The sequence below is a fragment of the Aphelocoma coerulescens genome, chromosome 3, assembly GCF_041296385.1.
Source record: "Aphelocoma coerulescens isolate FSJ_1873_10779 chromosome 3, UR_Acoe_1.0, whole genome shotgun sequence".
Classification (NCBI taxonomy): domain Eukaryota; kingdom Metazoa; phylum Chordata; class Aves; order Passeriformes; family Corvidae; genus Aphelocoma; species Aphelocoma coerulescens.
In genome coordinates, this window is record NC_091016.1 from 124,115,127 (window position 1) to 124,137,572 (window position 22,446).

The following is a 22,446-nucleotide window of genomic DNA, read 5'->3' on the forward strand; positions in this document are numbered from 1 at the left end:
TGCCCCATCCCTGGAAGTGTCCAAGGCCAGGCTGGACAGGGCTTGGAGCAGCCTGGGACAGTGGAAGGTGTCGGGGTTGGAATGGGATGATCCATAAGGTCCCTTCCGTCCCAAACCATCCCGTGACTCTGTGATTTTATCCCACTGATTGTCCTGGGCTCCTGCTGCATCCCTGATTCAGTGAATCCAAACTGGGATTCAGCAAATCCAAACTGGGATTCAGCGAATCCAAACTGGGATTCAGCACATCCAAACTGGGATTCAGCACATCCAAACTGGGATTCAGTGAATCCAAACTGGGATTCAGCACATCCAAACTGGGATTCAGCGGGAGAAGCTGCTGAGGCTCCTCCAAGGGCAAGGCCCACCAAAGCAGCGACCGCCTCCGACTGCAAATTCCTTCTCCAGCACTAAAATCCAGCTCTGTAAAGCCAGGGAAGAGCTTCCCGGGCTGCAGCGCCGCGGTGACGTCTGTCCGCGTTATCTCCCGGTGCCGGCAGCGGGAGCAGCCGGCCTTGGCTTGTTCCGACAGCTTTGTGTCCTTATCTCGCTGCAGAAGGGCCGAGATTGAATTCCCCTCCCGAGGGTGTTCCATCCACAGCCACCCAGCCCCGGCAGCCGCACCCTTTCCTCGCCTTCCCCTTGGAATCGTTTTGTCCCTTTAAGCCAGGATTTACTCCCGACGTGGCTGATCCACGCGCGGCTCCCGCGGCGCTCCCGCTCCGTGCGCCTGCCGGGAGCTCATTTCCATGCTCGGGATGATCGCTCTCCCCCGGCCCCGGCTGCCATTCGGGGGCTGTCAAGGAGAAAATTAACGTGGCCGAGGGCCAGGGATGGTTCACGGCCGAGCGCGCCGGGGTCGGAGGTGTGGACGGGAAGGCGGGATGGGTTTCTCAGTGGGAGGCGGGAGGAGCAGGTGATGCCAGGCAGCTCCAGCTTGGGATCATCCCAGGAGCTGGGGAAAAGCTGGGAAAAACAATCCAGAGCTTGGGTGCTCCCCACCTGCTCCGCTCGGAACAGAAATTTGGGATCGATTTATTTGAACTCTGTGAATTTCTGCTTGGTCACATCGGAGCTTCCCAGGGATCCAAAGGGATCCAAAGGGAGCTGCTGCTCCGTGCTCCTCTCCTCGGTGCTGCCCCGGGTGAACGCACAGGCTCGGAGCGTCACCGAATCCCAAATGCTTTGGGTTGGGAGGGACCTTAAATCCCATCCCGTTCCAACCCCGACACCTTCCACTATCCCAGGTTGCTCTGAGCCCTGTCCAACCTTTCCTTGGACACTTGCAGGGATGGGGAATCCATGGAGGAGCCCTGTCAGGAGGGACAACAAAGCAAAACCACGGAGAGGTTGTGAAGGATTTTTCCCCTCCTGCTCCTTCTCGCTCCTTTTTAACCAGCAGCCTTACTGAAGAGCCCTGGCACAGAATTCCCAGAGAAGCTGCGGCTGCCCCTGAATCCCTGGAAGTGTCCAAGGCCAGGCGGGAGCAGCCTGGGACAGGGAAGGTGTCCCTGCCCATGGATAAGGACATTCCAAGGTCCTTCCCAACCCCAGCCACGCTGCGGTTCCCTGGTGAGGGATCGCTGAGTTTATCATCCCGGAGCCCATTGGAAAAAAGACGGATCGTGGCTGCCTCACATGCTCGGTGACTCATCCCAAATCCCAGTCTCTCGGGTTGGATATTCCAACCACCACCTCTGGAGAAGCCTCAAGAGCCAAAACCTCCCAAACGCTCGGAATTGTGACGGATTTGGGGGCGAGGAGCAGACTCATTTCTCTGTCCCCGTCTCTCCCGATGCCCCAGGGCCACACGGATGGCAGCACTCGGTTAAATCCTCACAGAAATTACGGAATTCACTCCTGGATGTTTCATTTTGCTCCCTTTGGAGGCCGAGATCCATCAGCTCTGCCTTTTCCTGGCGCTGCCGTGGCAGTTTCCCGTCTCCCGGCGCAGCTGGGTCGGGGCAGGGCCGGGTGGTCATTAAGGAAATGTCGCTTCCATCATTAAGGGATCAATGAGATGGAATCTCCCCATCTGGAATCTCTGGGATGGGTCTCACCTGCAGACCCGGCCTTTAAAAAGGGTAACTTCTGTAACCCCACCTTTCATTATTTTCTTTTTTTTTTTTTTTTTCCAAAAATGCCGTTTCAGTGCCGTGGTTTCTTCCCTGGTTTTTATTTCTCCAGCCGAGAAGTCAGATCAGCCCTGTCAGAGAGGTTCTGCATCTCTCTGCATTCCCATCAAATCCAGGGTTTAAGTGGAGCAGGGATCTTTGGGAGGCTGGAGTCCGATTCCAGGGATATCCGAGGTTTTCTGCCCACGGATCGGGGTTCAGCAATAATCCCACCTCGGCTCTCCAAGGCCGCCGGTGTTTCGCAGTTGTTGAGCTGATGAACAACACCCAGGCTTCAAAAAACCCCTTTTCTATCACAGATTTGTGATTTCAAATTAACCCAGCTGCGGGATCGTGGCTGCTCGGGGCCGTGCCGTGACAGCAGCTCGCTGCCAGACACAGGGGCTGTGAAAACAGTAATTTAAAATCTCCGGGAAGCATTCCAAGCAGGAAAGGAGAGAAAAAAAAACCCCAAATCCCAACTCGCATTTGACATTAAAAACCAGAGGCTTTTGGGGGCGGATTCCTCCTGCAGGTCCAACAAGCAGCAGAGCACAGGGGTCGGGCACGGCCGGGGGTCGCCTCTGCTGCTCGTTTATCCCAGCCGGAGGAAGGATTCTCGTTCTGGGATCGTCGTCGCGCGATCCCGCGGCTCCGAGGCGCTGCTGGGAGCGGTTGTGCGAGCGCAGCAAGACGTGGCTAAATCCCGGCTCTGACGGCGGCCCTGATGAGCTCTCGGTGGCTGCTGCGGCCGAGGGAGGTCGTGGAACATTCCCATGCCTGGATTTAATCCCTCCAGAGAATATCAGTCACACGGAGAGAGCGGCTCTGCGGGGAAAAGCTTCGGTGTCCGGCTCTGGGAAGTTAAAAAAAAAATACCAGGAATGGCTTCCAATGCTCTGATTTAAAGCAGATTCTGTGACGTTAAACGGGTTTTAATTATCTTTTAAAAAAATAATACCGGATTCCTCTTTCCTACTCAGAGGGTCAGGAGGCCCTGAGGTTTCCCAGAAGCTGTGGCTGCCCCTGGATCCCTGGAAGGGTCCAAGGCCAGGTTGGACAGGGCTTGGAACAACTTCAGATAGTGGGAGGTGTCCCTGCCCATGGAAGAGGGATGGAACTGGGTGAACTTCAAGGTGCCTCCCAACCCAAACCATTCCACGATACTGAGAAACATTTCCCAAAACCAAAGGATTTTTATCTCCTCAATACCTTCGGGAGCTCCCAGAAAACGCGTTGCCAATTCCCCGATTGAAAATGAAAATCTTTGCTGTAGAGATCGTTCCTTGGTTTCTTAAACTCCCGACTTTTCTGGGATTGCTCCGACGTGCCCAGGTTTTCTCAGCGGTGTTAAAAAGTGGGAATCTTCCCTGTTTCCTTGGTGCTGATAAGGCAGGTTTTTCCCCGTTGTTATCGTTCCCGGCGGGGGATTTGTTGGGATTCACGTGAAACAGCCTCGTGTTTTCCCTGGAGATGAATCCCAGCTTTGTGAGAAGTGTAAATGCCAGAGCAAACTCATGGAACATCGTGGATGGAGCTGCCGTGCATTCCCAACTCCAATTCCCAAACACAGCAGACAAGAAAATCTTCCCTCTTCCTGTTTTCCTACCATTTCCATGGATTGAGAGCTTGGATTTGACCCTCTGGCTCATAAACAGGTCCTGTCGCCTTGAGGAGTGAGGTCTTGCTCCGAAACAAAGCCCGGAATTTCCACAAGCGTCGGCTTCGCTTTGAAGTGGAGGCTTGGGACGCCGGTGGGATCCACGACGAGCCGCTGGTGTGCCAGCCGGGAAGCGGCACCGTGAGCTCGGTGCAGAGCAAAGCCAGGACTTTCACAAAGCCCTGAAACGTCTCAGGTTGTGTTTCCTCGCTCTCGGTGACGCCAAACTCCAAAGTCACCACCCCAGGGCTCGCGTGAGGCTGGAACGTCCCCTTTGGGTCCCCTCGGTGATGTCCTTCGAGTCCTCCTGGGTGCTGGGAGGCCAGGGAGGTTCTCCCGGAGCTCCTGGTTTCCTGCTGGTTGAAAACGGGGAAGTTTCTGCTCTGTCCCATGGCTCCTGCGCTCTTCCCCCCTGGCTCGGTGCCGTCCGTGTCCACGGAATGCCAAAGCTTTTGTTGCTTCCTTCTCCATCGTGCCTTCTCCATAAAAAGTGAAATTCCAGCTGTGGCAGAGCCTTGCCCTCGTACGGCACCGACACGGCCCTGCTGGTACCAAGAGAAGCAGCTGTGGCCATCCCAAATCCCTGTGGCCATCCCAAATTCCCAAACTCCCAAAGCCATCCCAAATCCCCATGGCCATCCCAAACTCCCAAAGCCATCCCAAATCCCCAAAGCCATCCCAAATCCCCATGGCCATCCCAAACTCCCAAAGCCATCCCCAATTCCCATGGCTGGCTTGAGACTCGCCGCTCCTTCTGGGTGAAATCCGTAGCATTTTGGTGAACGCGGCGTCGCCCTTCCGTGGAACCCCAGGATGGTTTGGGTGGGAAGGGAGCTGAAATCCCATCCAGTTCCCTAGGCAGGGACACCTCCCACTATCCCAGGGTGCTCCAAGTCCCGTCCAGCCTGGCCTGGAACATTTCCAGGGATGAGGAAGCCACAGATTTCTCTGGAAAAACTGCTTCCTGTCCTGCTGGCTGATCCTTTTCCCAGCACCCTCGAAGGACAATCCTACTCACCAGAGATCCTACAGATGATCCAGGTGTCCACCTGGGCTGTCCAGGCTCCCTTTTCCACAGGCAAAGCACTGATCCAGGTGGTTACTCCCAAAAAAACCCCTGGAAAACCACAGCTGGCACCTCAGCGGATTGAAGCATTGAGCAAAGCTCAGCTGGCTGAGGGTGCGGGTTATCCCTGGAATATTTGGAGGGGGGAAGGAAGCAGGATGCGCCCGCACTCCGCATCCCGGCAGAAGATTCCAGTCGCTGCCAAGAAAGACGCGGAGATGAAGCCCCTCGTGTGTCTCCGCGAGTCTCTGCCGTGGAAATTTTATCAACTATTAGCAGGTCGTTAATGATGCTGAAAACAATCTCATTTTCACTCAGTTCCGTGCCTAGCGAGCCGTGGGAAGGGATCGTGGAGGATACTCGGATGCCGTGTCGGTGTTCGGGGCTGAGTCAGAGCTGGGGATTTATGGATTTGGGGATTTATGGCCGGGGCCGTGCCCGTCCCTCGGGGCCACCACTGTGTTTATCCCTGGTTCTTGAGCCGCTTCCCTCTGTCCCCTGCTCCAGGCAGGCTTCAAAAATGTATTTAATTAATTCTGGGATGCAAAGTCCAGGGTTTTGGGGGGTGTCAGCAGCTTTCGCCACGATTCAGATGCTCCCAAAAGGTGATTAAAGCCACTCTTGTCACAGGACGCGTCACCTGAAGATTGTGGTGAGGGGACGCTTCCAAAAAGCCTCCCCTGGCTCCTGGCCATGGTTTTCCATCCAGGCAGGTGGGATCGGAGCCCCTGTCCTTCAGCTGGATCTGGATCCGGATGAATCCTGCTCTGCCAAGCTCAGCCTGAGCTCCCTCAGGGTGGGGTACGGAATATTTACCGTTGAATCCCTGTCCTAAAGCTGCAGGATGAGGAATTCAGCCAGTTCTGGCTTGGGAAGCCCAGCTTTTGGTCTCACTCCTCCAGTCGTGTGGGATAGTTCTTTTGGGATATTTTCAGAAGGATCTCCCTGGAATGCACGGGGGGTGTGACTTGGAGCAGCGGGAAGGGTTCTGCCCGCACACGTCCCACCGGCTCTGGGGCGCGTTTGGGGTAAATCAGAGCGGCAAAGATTTGGGAAGAGATCCCGTTCTGGGGAGACCTTCCAGGTGTGCTCCATGGCCTGGGCATTCCGAGGTGCTTCTCCAGCTCTGGCCTCTGGAATCGCTCCCGCCATGGGGACGCAGGTCCCGGTTTCCCACAGGGTCACAGCCTCCTTCGGGCATCTCCAGGGAAAGACATTTTGTGGATGAAGGGCTGGGATGACGATGGAGACACTCGGAACCCTGGGACACATCAGTGTCAGTGATGGCTTGAACCCAAAGAGGAAGACCTGGCACTCAATTAACGCCTCTTAATAGCTCTGGGATTCATGGAAGCGACAGGAGACGCTGCCTTCAAACCCCTCACTTTTTCCCAGGGATAAAGGGGAAAGGGGAATTGTTAAAGGACTCTGATGGAGGTGGTTTTAAAACCATCACTTGAACTTTTTGGTTGCCCTTCAGCTTCCAGAGGGTTGTCCTGCAGCTTGAGGTGTCGCTGGCCCTTTTATCCGGGTTGGTTGGGGTTGTGGATGATCTTCCAGTGCCAAAATCCGCGTCAGACCCCACCTTCTCTGTTGATGGACCGGAGGATGTTTTTTAGGCAACATCGTGATTAAGGTGGTGGTTTGCTCCAGCTCAGAGATCCCAACCCTTCCAGGCAGGGATTGGGAAAATGGGGCTGGATGTGTTTGCAGTGGACGTGGGATTTTCCTTGGTTTCAGGTGCCAGAAGTGAATTTGGGTCCCTTCGGGGTGTTCTTGGTCCAGGCTCTGCTGTGAGGTCACAGGGGCTTTGCCGCTGCTTAGAAGGGAATTTGCTCAGGTGTTCCCCAGTTTGGGGTTCTTTGTGGTTTTCCAAGCTCTTCCCAGCTTTTGGAATCGGGGGGGCATGAGGACATTTCAGGTCTGGGTTTCGGGTGCCTTTTCCATACCTGAGATTGATCCAGTGCTCCTTTGGAGTCACGGGATGAATCCAAGAGTGGTTTGGGTTGGAAGGGACTTCAAAGATGGTCCAAGTCCAACCCCTGCCATGGGCAGGGACACAGGGATGCTGGATAGGAATTTGTTGGGATCTTAAACCCTTCAGGAACTACTGGAACGTGGCTTTAGGAAATAGCTGGGGGTCATCTTAACCAAACCCGTCCAAGCAGCCACGGGTGAGGGCAGGAAGGGTTACCAGGGTCATTCCCTGCCTGTTCCAGCCGATTCCTGGAGAGCCCAGGAGCTTCCAGGAAGGCTGGAGAGGGATTAGAGGAAAGAGGAGAGCCAGAGAGCCAAGTCCTCTCCATCCTGTGCCGCCGATGACCCCAAATCCCTCCTCCCTCCCCGATGAGTAACGGCCGCACCTGTGAGGGATTCGCTGCGGTGAGGGGAAGGACGCGGAGCGGGACCTGTCCCGTGGGCACGGACGCCACGGGGCCTCCGAGAGAGAGAGAGGAAGGCCAGGGAAGAGGCTCTGGGAGAATGTTCGGAGCCGTCCTGCTCGAGGAGGAAATTGGATTGCGCCCACTCGAGCACCTGGAGCGGAGCTGAGCTCATTCCCGGGAGCCGCTGGAACGGGTCCGGGGGCTTGTAGGGCCCTTCAGTTCCCGGTAATGATCCTGCAGCTGCGCCGCCTCCTCTCCAGCCCGGCCTCGGGCTTTCACAATTCCCATTTCTCCGCCGTTCCCGTGCCGGTTCCTCTCCCCCTCGGAGCTCACGGCCTTTCCAAGACAAAGGATGTGGGGCACAATCCAGGGAAGATGGAGCAGCTGCGGCTCCTGCCTGAACAACACCGTAATTAGTTCAGATGCTAACGAGTAAACGCCCCCGCTCTGGAGAGCCGAGCTCCTTCCAGTGCCATTCCTCCATGGAAGTGCCTGTCCTGCCCCGGCCTGGCTTTTCCAGCTTTGTCCCCACTGGATTAAACCCTGTCATTCTCCTCACAGGTGTCGGCACCAGGAATTACTACCGGAAGATCGGCTACGAGCTGGAAGGGCCCTACATGGTGAAAAGGCTGGAATGACGCTCCTGGAGATCCTCGCCCCACCCGCGGCCGGGAAGAACAGGAAGGAGACGGACGGCGCTTCTCCCCGGAGTGACGCTTATCCTGGGAATGAAGCCCAGGGACTGCCAAGGACTCGCTTCTGCCATGAGTTGGATTTGATGATCCCGGTGGTCCCTCCCAATCCATGGTTTTATGAACTAAAAATGGGCATCCATCTCCTCTGGGGTCATCCCGTTTTCCCCGGAGAGCTTGGGGACGCTCCAGGTGTCTCGTCACCCGTGTTAATCCCGCTGCGTCCTCAGGATGGGCTCCGATGGTTGCAGTTGAGGGATGGAAGTTCAGGATTTGGGGACCCTTCGGAGCAGCCTGGTGGGAAAACCACAACTTCCGGCTTTTATTGGTTCTACCTGAGAATGGGGCGCGCTTTTTCTGAACGCGAATAAATTCTGTGCTTATTTATTTACACCGGGCTCGGCTGCTTCTGTCCATCCCGGGCAATCCCAAGTCTGATCCCTTCCCAGGAGGAGACCTGAAGGTGAGGATTGGAAGGCAGGACCTTGCTGGCAGTAGGAATCGAGATTAAAACTCCCCTTGTCCCTCTGAGGTGACACAACCAGGGAGCGGCCGAGGCGGGAAGGGAGCTCCGAGCTCTCCGCTCCAGGCAGGAGGTCGGGATGGAGATGGAGATGGGATGGTTGGGATGGAGATCCCTGGGTATCTCCAGGGGTGGTGTCCACGCCGCCATCCTCTCACCCCAGCAGGGAGCAGGGCTGCTCCGGCACCGTCTGCCCGTGGGGGATCCCTCCCGGCGCTTCCCAATTCTCCATCCCTGGTTTTGGGGAGGGTTTGGTCCCTGTCTCTCCCAGCATGGAGGAGAAGGTGGATTCTGTAGATCCACAGATTCTCTTCGTGGATCTTCTTGGAGATGGAGGTGAAGTTCTATCAGGAAACTTCCATCCGGAAAAATCCATTCCATTTTCCAATTAAAGCTTCTTAGCAGCACCTTCCTCACCTCTGCCCAGCCCGGGGCAGGTGGGTGTCCTCTGACATCCACGATTCCGGAGTTTCGGAAGCCACATTCCCGGGGCTGCGCCTGCTTGACTTGGCCGAAGCAGCAGCGAGCGCCCGGAGCTCCGACCTTTTCCACCTCGGTGTTGTTTTTAATAGGATTTCAATCAAAAGCGGGGCTGAAATCCAGCGGGGACGGGGACATTTCGGGAATAAATGACTCTGTCAGGAGCCTTCAGAAGCTTTGCCGGCGGCAAGGGCTCGGACGCGCGTGGATAACCGGGAAGAGGAGGAGGAGGAATTCCATGAGGAAGGCTCTCGGTGATCTGTGGCTGCTCCAGAGACAGCGAAATATCCAGGGAGAAAGTGGTGATGATCCAAGGAGAACTGGTGTCCCTGTGGGGAGGGAGAAACCCCCACGGCGCCGAGCGTGGCCGTGTGGGGTTTAAAGCCGGACGGCGTCGAGTCGGGATTTGCCGGAGCGGGGTTTTTTCCCTCCCCTGGAAAAAGGGGCACGCTCAGCTGCTGACCCCACAAAAGCAGAGGATGAGGGGATGCGATTTCTGCACGGAATCGGGGAAGTTTTCCGGAAAATTTGTGGCCCTGTCGCCGCAGACACAATTACGGATCCCGCTGACGTCAGAGCTGTGACAGCCCGGCCTGTTATTTTTTCCCCGCCGTGCGTCTGGGAGCTCGACCCTCCGGCAAAAAGCGGGAAGTATTGGATCCGTTCCCTGTTTCATTTTGTCTGAAGCCGACGCGCTCGGAGCTGACCGGCAGCTTTGTCAAGGAATGAAGCTGGTTTTTTCCTGGGGGTTTATTTTTAGCTTCCCATTGGCGAGCTCGTTCCGGGCTCGTTCCGTGCTGTGCCGGCTCAGCTGCTGCGAAGCTCTCCGGGCTTGTCTGCACAGGCTCGGGGAGCTTTGGGAGTGGGATGGATTCCTTTGGATATCCAGGCAGCTGAGTTGTTCCCGGTGTTTTGCTTGCTGGGATTGGGATAGGGAGAGCAGGGCTGGAAAACCCTTTCCATGAAAAAACTGGGGGGGAATTTCCCTTTTAAAGCTCCCCTGGGACAACTCGAGGCCTTTTTCTCGTCCTGCACAGGAGCTGCTCCGAGGGATTTTCCACCTGTTCTTTCCAGGAGATTTTGGGTGGTTATTGAGGGGGATTTTTGCTCCGTAAGAACAAGAATTCCTACCCTTAGGAATTCCTACCCGTAGGATATCAGCCCGGCGCTGCTGAGAACCAAATTCCAGCCCCTCCTTCTCCCTGTGGGATGGGACAAAGTTGGTTGCTCAGCCAGGACCTCCCACAACTCTTCAAAACGTCAACAAAGCCAAGAAAACCCCAATTTATCCCAAAAAACCATGGGCTCAGCCAATCCCAAGCCTGTGGAAGTGAAACCTGGAGCTGGGAACACCCCAAATTTCCATGGTAAAGGTTGGAATAGAGAAAAATGGGGGGGGGGGGGGGGGCACGGAAAAAAAAGGGTGAATTTCCCAGAAATTCCAACCAGCACCAGGCAGGCTCCCAGGAGAGGTCAGGAATCCAAGGAAGTGGAAGGTGGTGGGAATCTGATCTTCTCCCAAGGATCCATCCCGTTCTCCCGGCTGGAATTCCGGGTTTCTCCCTCGCTGGGGTTCTTCGTGCAGCAGCAGCGGCGGCAGCGGGAGCTGCTCCTGCCTCGCGTGCAATAAATCCTCGCTCCAGGGGGAAGCTGCGGGAAAAGGGGAATTCTCACGGAGAGCCTGGTTTTAAACCCCAGAGAATTCCCAATGCAGCTCCGGAAGAGAGGGGTTAGGGGTCGGTGCTTTGGGAAAACACCGAGGGGCGACGGCACCGCTCGGACAAGGAAATCCTTGGGATCATCTCCAGCCCTTTTCCAAACGGGATAGAATGGATTTGGTGCCTTTAAACTCCTGCAGCAGCCGCTTGGCTTTGAGTTTTCCCTCCTTTTCCCAGTTTTTTTGGTAATTGTGGGAAAACTGAGGCCTCTGGAGAAGCTGTGGCTGCCCCTGGATCCCTGGCAGTGTCCAAGGAAAGGCTGGAGCAGCCTGGGATCAGCGGGGGAGGTGCCGGGATGGGAATGGGATGGGATTGAAGCTGCGTGGATCCCAGGCAAAGCATCCCGGGATTCTGGGATCCAGGAGGCTCCGAATCCATCCCCAGGGGTTTTTCTGGGAGTCGGGGATGGGAAAGGGAAGGGAGACCCTTCCTGGAGTGCCGAGATTGCCAGGGAAGGGCCTGGAGGCCGGAATTCCTTCCCGCAGAGGAGTCGGGATGGGGCTGGATCCAATGCCAGGCTGGGAGAGGCGGGAATGGAGGGATTTCCCTGGGAAAGGGGAGCTCGGGCTGGGATCTTGGGAAGGGATTCCCGGCTGGGCTGGAATTCCCAGAGAATCCCCGGATCCCTGGCAGTGTCCAAGGAAAGTCTGGAGCAGCCTGGGATCATCGGGGGAGGTGCCAGGCTTGGAATGGGATGGGATTGAAGGTCCCTTCCCACCCGAACCAGTCTGGAATTCTGGGATCAAGGACACTCAGAATGCATCCACAGGGATTTTTATGGGATTTGGGGGATATAAAAGGGAGGAAAAGGGAAGGGAGACCCTTCCTGAAGTCCTGAGATTCCCAGTCAACCCACTCATTCCCAAAATTCCTCAGAGAGGAGTCGGGATGGGGCTGGATCCAATGCCAGGCTGGGAGAGCCGGGAAGGTCCGGCTGGGTCAGGGAAGGATCCAGGGAATCCTCGGAGCCGCTTCCCGAGCCTGAAGGAGAGCTGGGATTTGGGATAAAGGATGGAGGGGGCAGGAGGCAGGGAATGGCTTCCCAGTGGGAAAGGGGAGCTCGGGCTGGGATCTTGGGAAGGAATTCCTGGCTGGGAGAGGGGGGAGGGGCTGGCACAGGTGGCACCAGGGTCAGCAACCTCCTCCTTCCCCAGCTGGGAATTTCTTTAGATCCCAAAAAACCCCCGATTCCAGCAGCTGGAGAAGCACTGGCTCCGTGTGTTTGACACGGGAAAACCCTTCTGGGATGTGCTGGGAATTCTGATTCATGGATCTGCTCAGGAATGATTTGGGGGCAACGCTTAATTTCCGGGAGGAACGGAATTGACGGAGTGGATCCCGCCAGGATTTCATCTTTCCCTGGATAAATCCAGCCCCCGGATCTCTGTGAGTGATGGAAAAACCCCAACGGGTCCGAGGCATCCTTAATCCCAAGGAATCCCCATCACCACACGGACAGCTCCGGAATTTCGGGAAGCTCCGAGGTGTGGCGGGGAGAAAAAACACGGAAAAAGGGAAAACTTCCAGGAAGAAGCAGGAAAAAGCTTCACCTCCATCTCGGAATTCCAGGAATCACGGAGCCACATTCCGTTCTTCAGGAGAGGTGGGACTGGGGATAAAACCATGGAGTTACATCCCGAGTCGCCGGGAATCTGGGAAAAACGGGATGTCAAAGCCCAGGCACCCACCTGCAGCACCATTCCCTTCCCAAAACGTGGAATTCCGGGAGCGGCTCCCGCTGGGAAACGCCTTCCTCGAGTCCCCGAGGCCGTGGCTGTCACCGATTTGGGATTCGGGATGAGGAAGGACAGCAGCTGGAAGAGAAACCGCCTCCAAAATCCATCCTTTCCCAGGCTTCCCGTGCCCCATTCCCAGGGCTTGGTCAAACTTCCCTGGAATGTTTTCCTTTCCCATTTCATCCCGTTCCCTTCAGCCTTCAGGAGTTGTTTTCCGGGAGCTCCGGGCAGCAGCTCCGGGATTCTTTCCCTGGGAATCGTTCCCTTTGGTTACAGGGCACCGTTGTATCCCGAGGAGTTGGAGGAAGGAATGGGAATTAAAAAACACTTTTTTGGGGGAAAAAAAAAAGGGAGGGGGAAAAAGAGGTGTCAGGGATGATTCCGAGGAGATGTTCGGAATTCCTGAACTTCCCAGTAAAAAAAAAAATCGTGTAAAAATCCAATGTTTTATTCATTTGTGGAGTTTGAAGGAATTGAAAGACAGGGAGAGGCTAAAAATAGCCGGGAGATGGGAGGGAACGAGCCCGGCACGGCGGGAAAAGGAGGAAGAGGAGGAAGAGGAGGAAGGGGAGGAAGGGGAGGAAGGGGAGGGAGAGGAGGAAGAGGAGGAGGATGAGGAAGAGGAGGAAGGGGAGGAAGAGGAGGAAGGGGAGGAAGGGGAGGAAGGGGAGGGAGAGGAGGAAGAGGAGGAAGAGGAGGAAGAGGAGGAAGGGGAGGAAGAGGAGGAAGGGGAGGAAGGGGAGGAAGGGGAGGAAGAGGAGGAGGAGGAAGGGGAGGAAGGGGAGGAAGAGGAGGAAGAGGAGGAGGATGAGGAAGAGGAGGAAGGGGAGGAAGAGGAGGAAGGGGAGGAGGAGGAGGAGAAGGAGGAAGGGGAGGAATGGGAGGAGGAAGGGGGGAAGAGGAGGAAGGGGAGGAAGAGGAGGAGGATGAGGAAGAGGAGGAAGGGGAGGAAGGGGAGGAAGGGGAGGAAGGGGAGGGAGAGGAGGAAGGGGAGGAAGAGGAGGAGGAAGAGGAGGAAGAGGAGGAGGAAGAGGAGGAGGAAGGGGAGGAAGAGGAGGAAGGGGAGGAGGAGGAGGAGAAGGAGGAAGAGGAGGAAGAGGAGGAAGAGGAAGAAACAGCCATTCCTGAGGCCTGGAACTCGCTCGTGTGGGTGGGGGAAGGGTGTGAAATCCCAACATTCCAGAAAAAACGGGGCTGGAATCGGGTGCAGGGAGCCCCGGAGAGCAGCGGGATGGTTGGGGGTGGATAAAGGGTGGGGGATGGGAATTCAGGATGGGGAAGGGCACGGATCCTGCCGTGGTGCCCGGAATTCCAGGAGCTGTGTTCCCGCAGCTGCTCTTTCCAGGGACAGTTCCTGGAAATCGGGAATTCCAGGGAGCAGGGGTTGTTATGGGAGCAGGTGAGAAATGTTAGGAATTCCCAGGGAACGGGGGTGGAGGGAAGGGGGAAAAAGGGAAAAGGGGAAGGGAACTGGGAAAGGAAAAAAGGGGAAAAGGAAAAAAGGAATAAAGGAATAAAAGGGAAAGGGGGGGGGAAGGAAAAAGGGGGGGGGAGGAAATAAAGGGGGAAAAAGGAGAAAAAAAGAAAAAAGGGGGGAAAAGGAAGAAAAAAGGGGGGAAAAGGAAGAAAGGGGAAAAAAGGAAAAAAAAGAAAGGGGGAAAATGGAAAAATAAAGAAAAAAGGGAAAAGGGGGAAAAAGGGGGAAAAAGGAAGAAAAAAGGGGGAAAAAGGAGGAAAAAGGAGGGAAAGGGGGAAAAGGAGGAAATGGAGGAAAAGGAGGAAAAGGGGGGGAAAGGGGAAAAAGGGGAAAAAGAGGGAAAAAGGGAAAAGGAGGAAAATAGGGGGGGAAAGGGGAAAAATGGAAAAATTGAAAAAAGGGAAAAAGAGGAAAAGAGAGGAAAAAAGGGGGGGAAGGGAAAAAAGGGGGAAAAGAAGGAAAAAAGGAGGGAAAAGGAGGGAAAAGGAGGGAAAAAGGAGGGAAAAGGAGGGAAAAAGGAGGGAAAAAGGGAGGAAGAGGAAAGGGAAACGGGAAAAGGAAAGGGAAATCCTCTCCATGGATTTGTGCCCCGCCGCCTCCAACAGCGGCTGCACCAAAAGCCCCGAATTTCCCACCAGAATATCGGCGTTCCTGCCCCTGCCCCCGCACGGAGTCGATCCCTTCCCTCTGGAGAAGCACGGCCAGCGCCCAGCCCGGCTCCCTCGGCTCCCGGCGGCACGGACGCGGCACCGCAGGGGGAGCCGAGCGCGGGAAGGGCCGTGGGAGCGATCCGGCACCGCGCGGCGCGGCCTCGCCCGCCCGCCTGCCGCCAGTCCGGCCCCGCCGGCTCCGTTTCCCCGGGCAAGCGGCCGGCAGTGGGGCCCTGGGCCACCGGCGGCTCGTGGAGACGCTGGGCTCGTGGTGGGACAGAGGTGGCGTCCGTGGGAGCGAGAGGATTCCGGCGAGGGACTCGGGAAGGTTTTGTTCCCGCTCGGAGTTGGGCTGCAGACGCGGAGCGCGCTCGGGAAAACAGCAGCAAAGGCTGGAGAACTGTCGAAAACGGCGAAGAACAGCGAAGAACGGCGAAAGAATGGCCAAAGAACGGCGAAGAACGGCGAAGAATGACTAAGAACGGCGAAGAACGGCGAAGAATGGCAAAGAATGACGAAGAACGGCGAAGAACGGCGAAGAACGGCAAAGAACGGTGAAGAATGGCAAAGAATGACGAAGAACGGCGAAAGAATGGCAAAGAATGGCAAAGAACGGCGAAGAACGGTGAAAAAACGGCGAAGAACGGCAAAGAACGGTGAAGAATGGCGAAAGAATGGCGAAAGAATGGCAAAGAACGGCGAAGAACGGTGAAAAAACGGCGAAGAACGGCAAAGAACAGCGAAAGAATGGCAAAGAATGGCGAAGAACGGTGAAAAAACGGCGAAGAACGGCAAAGAACGGTGAAGAATGGCGAAAGAATGGCAAAGAATGGCGAAGAACAGCGAAAGAATGGCGAAAGAACGGTGAAGGGCGGCAAAGAACGGCGAAGAAACAGCGAAGAACGGTGAAGAACGGTGAAAGAACGGCAAAGAATGGTGAAAGAACGGCGAAGGGCAGAGAAGGGCGGCGAAGAACGGCGAAAGAATGGTGAAGAACGGCGAAAGAATGGTGAAGAACGGCGAAAGAATGGTGAAGAACGGCGAAAGAACAGCAAAGAATGGCAAAAGAACGGCGAAGAACGGCGAAGGGCGGTGAACGGCGAAAGAACGGCAAAAGAATGGCAAAAGAACAGCGAAGAACGGCGAAAGAACGGCGAAGAACGGTGAAGGGCGGTGAAGGGCGGTGAAGGGCGGTGAAGAACAGCGAAGAACGGCGAAGAACAGTGAAAGAACGGCGAAAGAACGGCAAAAAATGGCGAAAGAATGGCAAAGAACGGCGAAGAACGGCGAAAGAACGGTGAAGGGCGGTGAAGGGTGGTGAAGAACAGCAAAAGAACGGCAAAAGAACGGCAAAAGAACGGAAAAAATGGCGAAAGAATGGCGAAGAACAGCGAAGAATGGCGAAGAACGGCGAAAGAAGGGCCAAGAACGGCCAAGAACGGCCAAGAACGGCGAAAGAACGGCCAAAAATAGCGAAGAACAGCAAAATAATGGCAAAGATCGGCGAAGAGCGGCAAAGAACAGCAAAGAATAGTAAAAAATGGCAATTAAAAGGCAAAGAATGGCAAAGAACAGCAAAAAATGGTAAAAAATGGCAATTAAACGGCAAAGAATGGCATAAAATGGCAAAAAACAGTAAAGAATGGCAAAGAGTGGCAATTAAACGGCAAAGAATGGCCAAGAACGGTTAAAAATGGCAAAGAACGGCAAAGAACAGTTAAAAACGGCAAAGAAAGGCAAAAAATGGCAAAAAATAGCAATTAAATGGCAAAGAATGGCAAAAAATGACACAAAATGGCACCAAATGGCAATTAAAAGGCAAAGAATGGCACAAAATGACAAAGAATGGCAGAAAATGGTAAAAAATGGCAAAAAAAGGCAAAGAATGGCATAAAATGGCAAAGAATGACACAAAATGGCTAAAAACTGCAAATAATGGAAAAAATGGCAAAAAGTGGCAATTAAATGGCAAAAAATGGCATAAAATGGTAAAAAATGGCAAAAAGTGGCAATTAAATGGCAAAGAATGGCAAAAAAAGGCAAAGAATGGCAAAGAATGGCAAAGAATACCAAAAACCTGCAATTAAACACCAAAAAACTGCAATTAAAAGGCAAAAAATCTCCAATTAAAAAGTCCCAGTTAAACACCAAGAAAAACCCAATTAAACACCAAAAAATGCCAATTAAACACCAAAAAACTCCAATTAAACACCAAAAAATGCCAATTAAACACCAAAAAACTCCAATTAAACACCAAAAACCGCCAATTAAACACCAAAAAAAACTCCAATTAAACACCAAAAACCTCCAATTAAACACCAAAAAAACTCCAATTAAACACCAAAAACCTCCAATTAAACACCAAAAAAACTCCAATTAAACACACAAGAGCCCTCAAATTAAATGCCAAAAAACCTCCAATTAAACACCAAAAAAACACCCCAATTAATACACCCATTAATACACCAAAAAATTTTAATTAAACACCAAAAAATCGTCACTAAAAAGCTCCAATTAAATGTCAAAAAAAAAAACCAATTAAACACCATGAAAACCCAATTAAAACCCTCCAATTAAGCACCGAAAAAACCCAATAAAACCGCTCCAATTAAACACCAAAAAATTCCAATAAACAACAAAAAAAATCCAACCAAACACCAAAAAACTGCAATTAAAAGCAAAAATAAACCCAATTAAATACCAAAACTTCCAATAATAAAACACAAATTAAACACCAAAAAAAAACCAATAACCACCAAAAAATTCCAATTAAACACCAAAAATCTCCAATATAAAAACCCCAATTAAAGACCAAAAAAACCCCAGTTAAACACCAAGCAAACCCCAATTAAAGACCAAAACATTTTAATTAAAGACCAAAAAACCACAACTAAGCACCAAAAACCCCCAATTAAACACCAAAATTTTTAATTAAACTCCAAAAATTCTCCAAGAAAAAACCCCAATTAAGCACCAAAAACTCCCAATTAAGCACCAAAAACCCCAATTAAGCACCAAAAACCCCAATTAAGCACCAAAATTTTTAATTAAACTCCAAAAATTCTCCAAGAAAAAACCCCAATTAAGCACCAAAAACTCCCAATTAAGCACCAAAAACCCCAATTAAACACCAAAAACCCCAATTAAGCACCAAAAACCCCCAATTAAACACTAAAAAAACCCCAATTAAAAACCAAAAAATTCCAATATAAAACCCCCAGTTAAGCACCAAAAACCCCAATTAAACCCAAAAAAACCCCAATTAAGCACCAAAAAATCCTAATTAAACACCAAAAAGCCCTAATTAAGCACCAAAACCCCCAATTAAGCGCCAAAAAACTCCAATAAAAAACCCCAATTAAAGACCAAAAAAACCCCAGTTAAACACCAAGCAAACCCCAATTAAAGACCAAAACATTTTAATTAAAGACCAAAAAACCACAACTAAGCACCAAAAACCCCCAATTAAACACCAAAATTTTTAATTAAACTCCAAAAATTCTCCAAGAAAAAACCCCAATTAAGCACCAAAAACTCCCAATTAAGCACCAAAAACCCCAATTAAGCACCAAAAACCCCAATTAAGCACCAAAATTTTTAATTAAACTCCAAAAATTCTCCAAGAAAAAACCCCAATTAAGCACCAAAAACTCCCAATTAAGCACCAAAAACCCCAATTAAACACCAAAAACCCCAATTAAGCACCAAAAACCCCCAATTAAACACTAAAAAAACCCCAATTAAAAACCAAAAAATTCCAATATAAAACCCCCAGTTAAGCACCAAAAACCCCAATTAAACCCAAAAAAACCCCAATTAAGCACCAAAAAATCCTAATTAAACACCAAAAAGCCCTAATTAAGCACCAAAACCCCCAATTAAGCGCCAAAAAACTCCAATAAAAAACCCCAATTAAAGACCAAAAAAACCCCAGTTAAACACCAAGCAAACCCCAATTAAAGACCAAAACATTTTAATTAAAGACCAAAAAACCACAACTAAGCACCAAAAACCCCCAATTAAACACCAAAATTTTTAATTAAACTCCAAAAATTCTCCAAGAAAAAACCCCAATTAAGCACCAAAAAGTCCCAATTAAGCACCAAAAACCCCCAATTAAACACTAAAAAAACCCCAATTAAAAACCAAAAAATTCCAATATAAAACCCCCAGTTAAGCACCAAAAACCCCAATTAAACCCAAAAAAACCCCAATTAAGCACCAAAAAATCCTAATTAAACACCAAAAAGCCCTAATTAAGCACCAAAACCCCCAATTAAGCACTAAAAAAACCCCAATTAAACACCAAAAAACCCAATTAAACTCCAAAAATTCTCCAATAAAAAACCCCAATTAAACAATAAAAACCCCCAATTAAGCACCAAAAACCCCAATTAAGCACCAAAAACCCCCAATTAAACACCAAAAAACCCCAATTAAGCACTAAAAAAAAACCAATTAAAAACCAAAAAATTCCAATATAAAACCCCCAGTTAAGCACCAAAAACCCCAATTAAACCCAAAAAAACCCCAATTAAGCACCAAAAAATCCTAATTAAGCTCCAAAAAGCCCTAATTAAGCACCAAAACCCCCAATTAAACACCAAAAAACTCCAATATAAAACCCCAATTAAAGACCAAAAAAAACCCAGTTAAACACCAAGCAAACCCCAATTAAAGACCAAAACATTTTAATTAAAGACCAAAAAACCACAACTAAGCACCAAAAACCCCAATTAAACACCAAAATTTTTAATTAAACTCCAAAAATTCTCCAAGAAAAAACCCCAATTAAGCACCAAAAACTCCCAATTAAGCACTAAAAAAACCCAATTAAACACCAAAAAACCCAATTAAACCAAAAATTCTCCAATAAAAAACCCCAATTAAGCACCAAAAACCCCCAATTAAACACCAAAAAATCCTAATTAAGCTCCAAAAAACCCCAATTAAGCACCAAAACCCCCCAATTAAACACCAAAAAACCCCAATTAAGCACCAAAAACTCCCAATTAAACACCAAAAAAAACCCAATTAAGCACTAAAAAAAAAACCCAATTAAACACCAAAAAACCCCAATTAAGCACCAAAAACCCCAATTAAACACGAAAAACCCCAATTAAACACCAAAAACCCCAATTAAGCACCAAAACCCCCCAATTAAACACCAAAAAAACCCCAATTAAGCACTAAAAAAACCCCAATGAAAAACCAAAAAATTCCAATATAAAACCCCCAGTTAAAGCACCAAAAACCCCCAATTTAACACCAAAAATTTAAATTAAACTCCAAAAATTCTCCAAGAAAAAACCCCAATTAAGCACCAAAACCCCCCAATTAAACACCAAAAAACCCCAATTAAAAACCAAAGAATTCCAATATAAAACCCCCAGTTAAGCACCAAAAACCCCAATTAAACACCAAAAACCCCAATTAAGCACCAAAAAATCCTAATTAAACACCAAAAAGCCCTAATTAAGCACCAAAACCCCCAATTAAACACCAAAAAACTCCAATATAAAACCCCAATTAAACCCCAAAAAGCCCCAAAAACCCCAATTCAACCCCAAAACCCCCAATTAAACCCCCAAAAAGCCCCAATTAAACCCCAAAAGCCCCAATGAAGCACCAAAAAAGCCCCAATTAAACCCCCAAAAAAACCAAAATCCCCAATTAAACACCAAAAAACTCCAATATAAAAACCCCAAGGAAGCCCCAAAAGCCCCAATTAACCCCCCCAAACCCCCAATTAACACCTAAAAACCCAATTAAACCCCCAAAAACCCCAATTAAACCCCAAAAAGCCCCAATTAAACCCCCAAAAACCCCAATTAACCCCCAAAATCCCCAATTAAACACCAAAAAACTCCAATATAAAAACCCCAATGAAGCACCAAAATCCCCAATTAAACCCCAAAACCCCCAATGAAGCACCAAAAAAACACCAATTAACCCCCCAAACCCCCAATTAACACCAAAAAACCCAATTAAACCCCACAAAACCCCAATTAAAGCCCAAAAAGCCCCAATTAAACCCCCCAAAAAAACCCAAAACCCCAATTAAACCCCAAAAAAAAAACCCAAAACCCCAATTAAACCCCAAAACCCCCAATTAAACCCCAAAATCCCCCAATTAAACCCCCAAAACCCCAATTAAACCCCAATTAAACCCCAAAAAGCCCCAATTAAACCCCCAAAAAAGCCCAAAACCCCAATTAAACCCCCAAAAACCCCAATTAAACCCCCAAACCCCCAATTAACTCCCAAAAGCCCCAATTAAACCCCCCAAACCCCCAATTAAACCCCAAAAATCCCCAATTAAACCCCAAAAAACCCCAATTAAACCCCAATTAAACCCCAATTAAACCCCAAAACCCCAATTAAACCCCAAAACCCCCAATTAAACCCCAAAATCCCCCAATTAAACCCCCAAAACCCCAATTAAACCCCAATTAAACCCCAAAAAGCCCCAATTAAACCCCCAAAAAAGCCCAAAACCCCAATTAAACCCCCAAAAACCCCAATTAAACCCCCAAACCCCCAATTAACTCCCAAAAGCCCCAATTAAACCCCCCAAACCCCCAATTAAACCCCAAAAATCCCCAATTAAACCCCAAAAAACCCCAATTAAACCCCAATTAAACCCCAATTAAACCCCAATTAAACCCCAAAACCCCCATTAACCCCCAAAATCCCCCAATTAACCCCCCCAAAACCCCAATTAAACCCCAAAAAGCCCCAATTAAACCCCAAAGCCCCCAATTAAACCCCAAAATCCCCCAATTAACCCCCAAAACCCCAATTAAACCCCAATTAAACCCCAATTAAACCCCAAAAAGCCCCAATTAAACCCAAAAAAACCCAATTAAACCCCCAATTAACCCCCAAAACCCCCAATTAAACCCCAAAAGCCCCAATTAAACCCCAATTAAACCCCCAAAAACGCAATTAAACCCCAATTAAACCCCAAAATCCCCCAATTTAAACCCCAAATCCCCCAATTAAATCCTGAAATCCTCCAATTAACCCCCCAAAACCCCAATTAAACCCCAATTAAACCCCAATGAAACCCCCAAAAACGCAATTAAACCCCAAAAAACCCAATTAAACCCCAAACTCCCCCAATTAAACCCCAAAATCCCCAATTAAACCCCAATTAAACCCCAAAAAACCCAATTAAACCCCAATTAAACCCCAAAGCCCCCAATTAAACCCCAAAATCCCCCAATTAACCCCCAAAATCCCCAATTAAACCCCAAAAAACCCCAATTAAACCCCAATGAAACCCCCAAAAATGCAATTAAACCCCAAAATCCCCCAACTTAACCCCCAAAATCCCACAATTAAACCCCAAACTCCCCCAATTAAACCCCAAAATCCCCAATTAAACCCCAATTAAACCCCCAAAAACCCAATTAAACCCCAAAACCCAACTAAACCCCCAAAACCCCCAAATAAACCCCAATTAAACCCCAAAAAACCCAATTAAACCCCCAATTAACCCCCAATTAACCCCCAAAAGCCCCAATTAAACCCCCAAAAACCCAATTAAACCCCAATTAAACCCCCAAATCCCCCAATTAAACCCCAAAATCCCCAATTAAACCCCAATTAAACCCCAATTAAACCCCAAAATCCCCCGATTTAAACCCCAAATCCCCCAATTAAATCCCGAAATCCCCCAATTAAACCCCCAAAAAACCCAATTAAACCCCAATTAAACCCCAAAATCCCCCAATTAAACCCCAAAATCCCCCAATTAAACCCCCAAAAAACCCAATTAAACCCAAATTAAACCCCAATTAAACCCCAATTAAACCCCCAAAAACCCAATGAAACCCCAATTTCCCGCCCTTCTCGGGAACGGCGGCGCCAAAATCCCCGGATGAGGAAGGGAACCATCGAAACGCCCCAAAATTTGGGATAATCCCGAATTTTTTGGGGGG

At 50.3% G+C, this 22,446-nt stretch overlaps 1 protein-coding gene across 2 annotated transcripts in view; it reads left to right on the top strand.

The window, feature by feature from the left end:
• The window catches only part of ELP3 (elongator acetyltransferase complex subunit 3), an 83,425-nt gene extending 75,118 nt beyond the window's left edge, over positions 1–8,307 (top strand). The window contains exon 15 of one of the 2 annotated variants that reach the window (XM_069011872.1): positions 7,786–8,307. In XM_069011872.1, coding sequence (XP_068867973.1) covers positions 7,786–7,862 — 77 coding nt within the window. In that variant the 3' untranslated portion in view covers positions 7,863–8,307. The other variant, XM_069011873.1, reaches the window with a different exon arrangement.
• Positions 8,308–22,446: the final 14,139 nt, after the last annotated feature.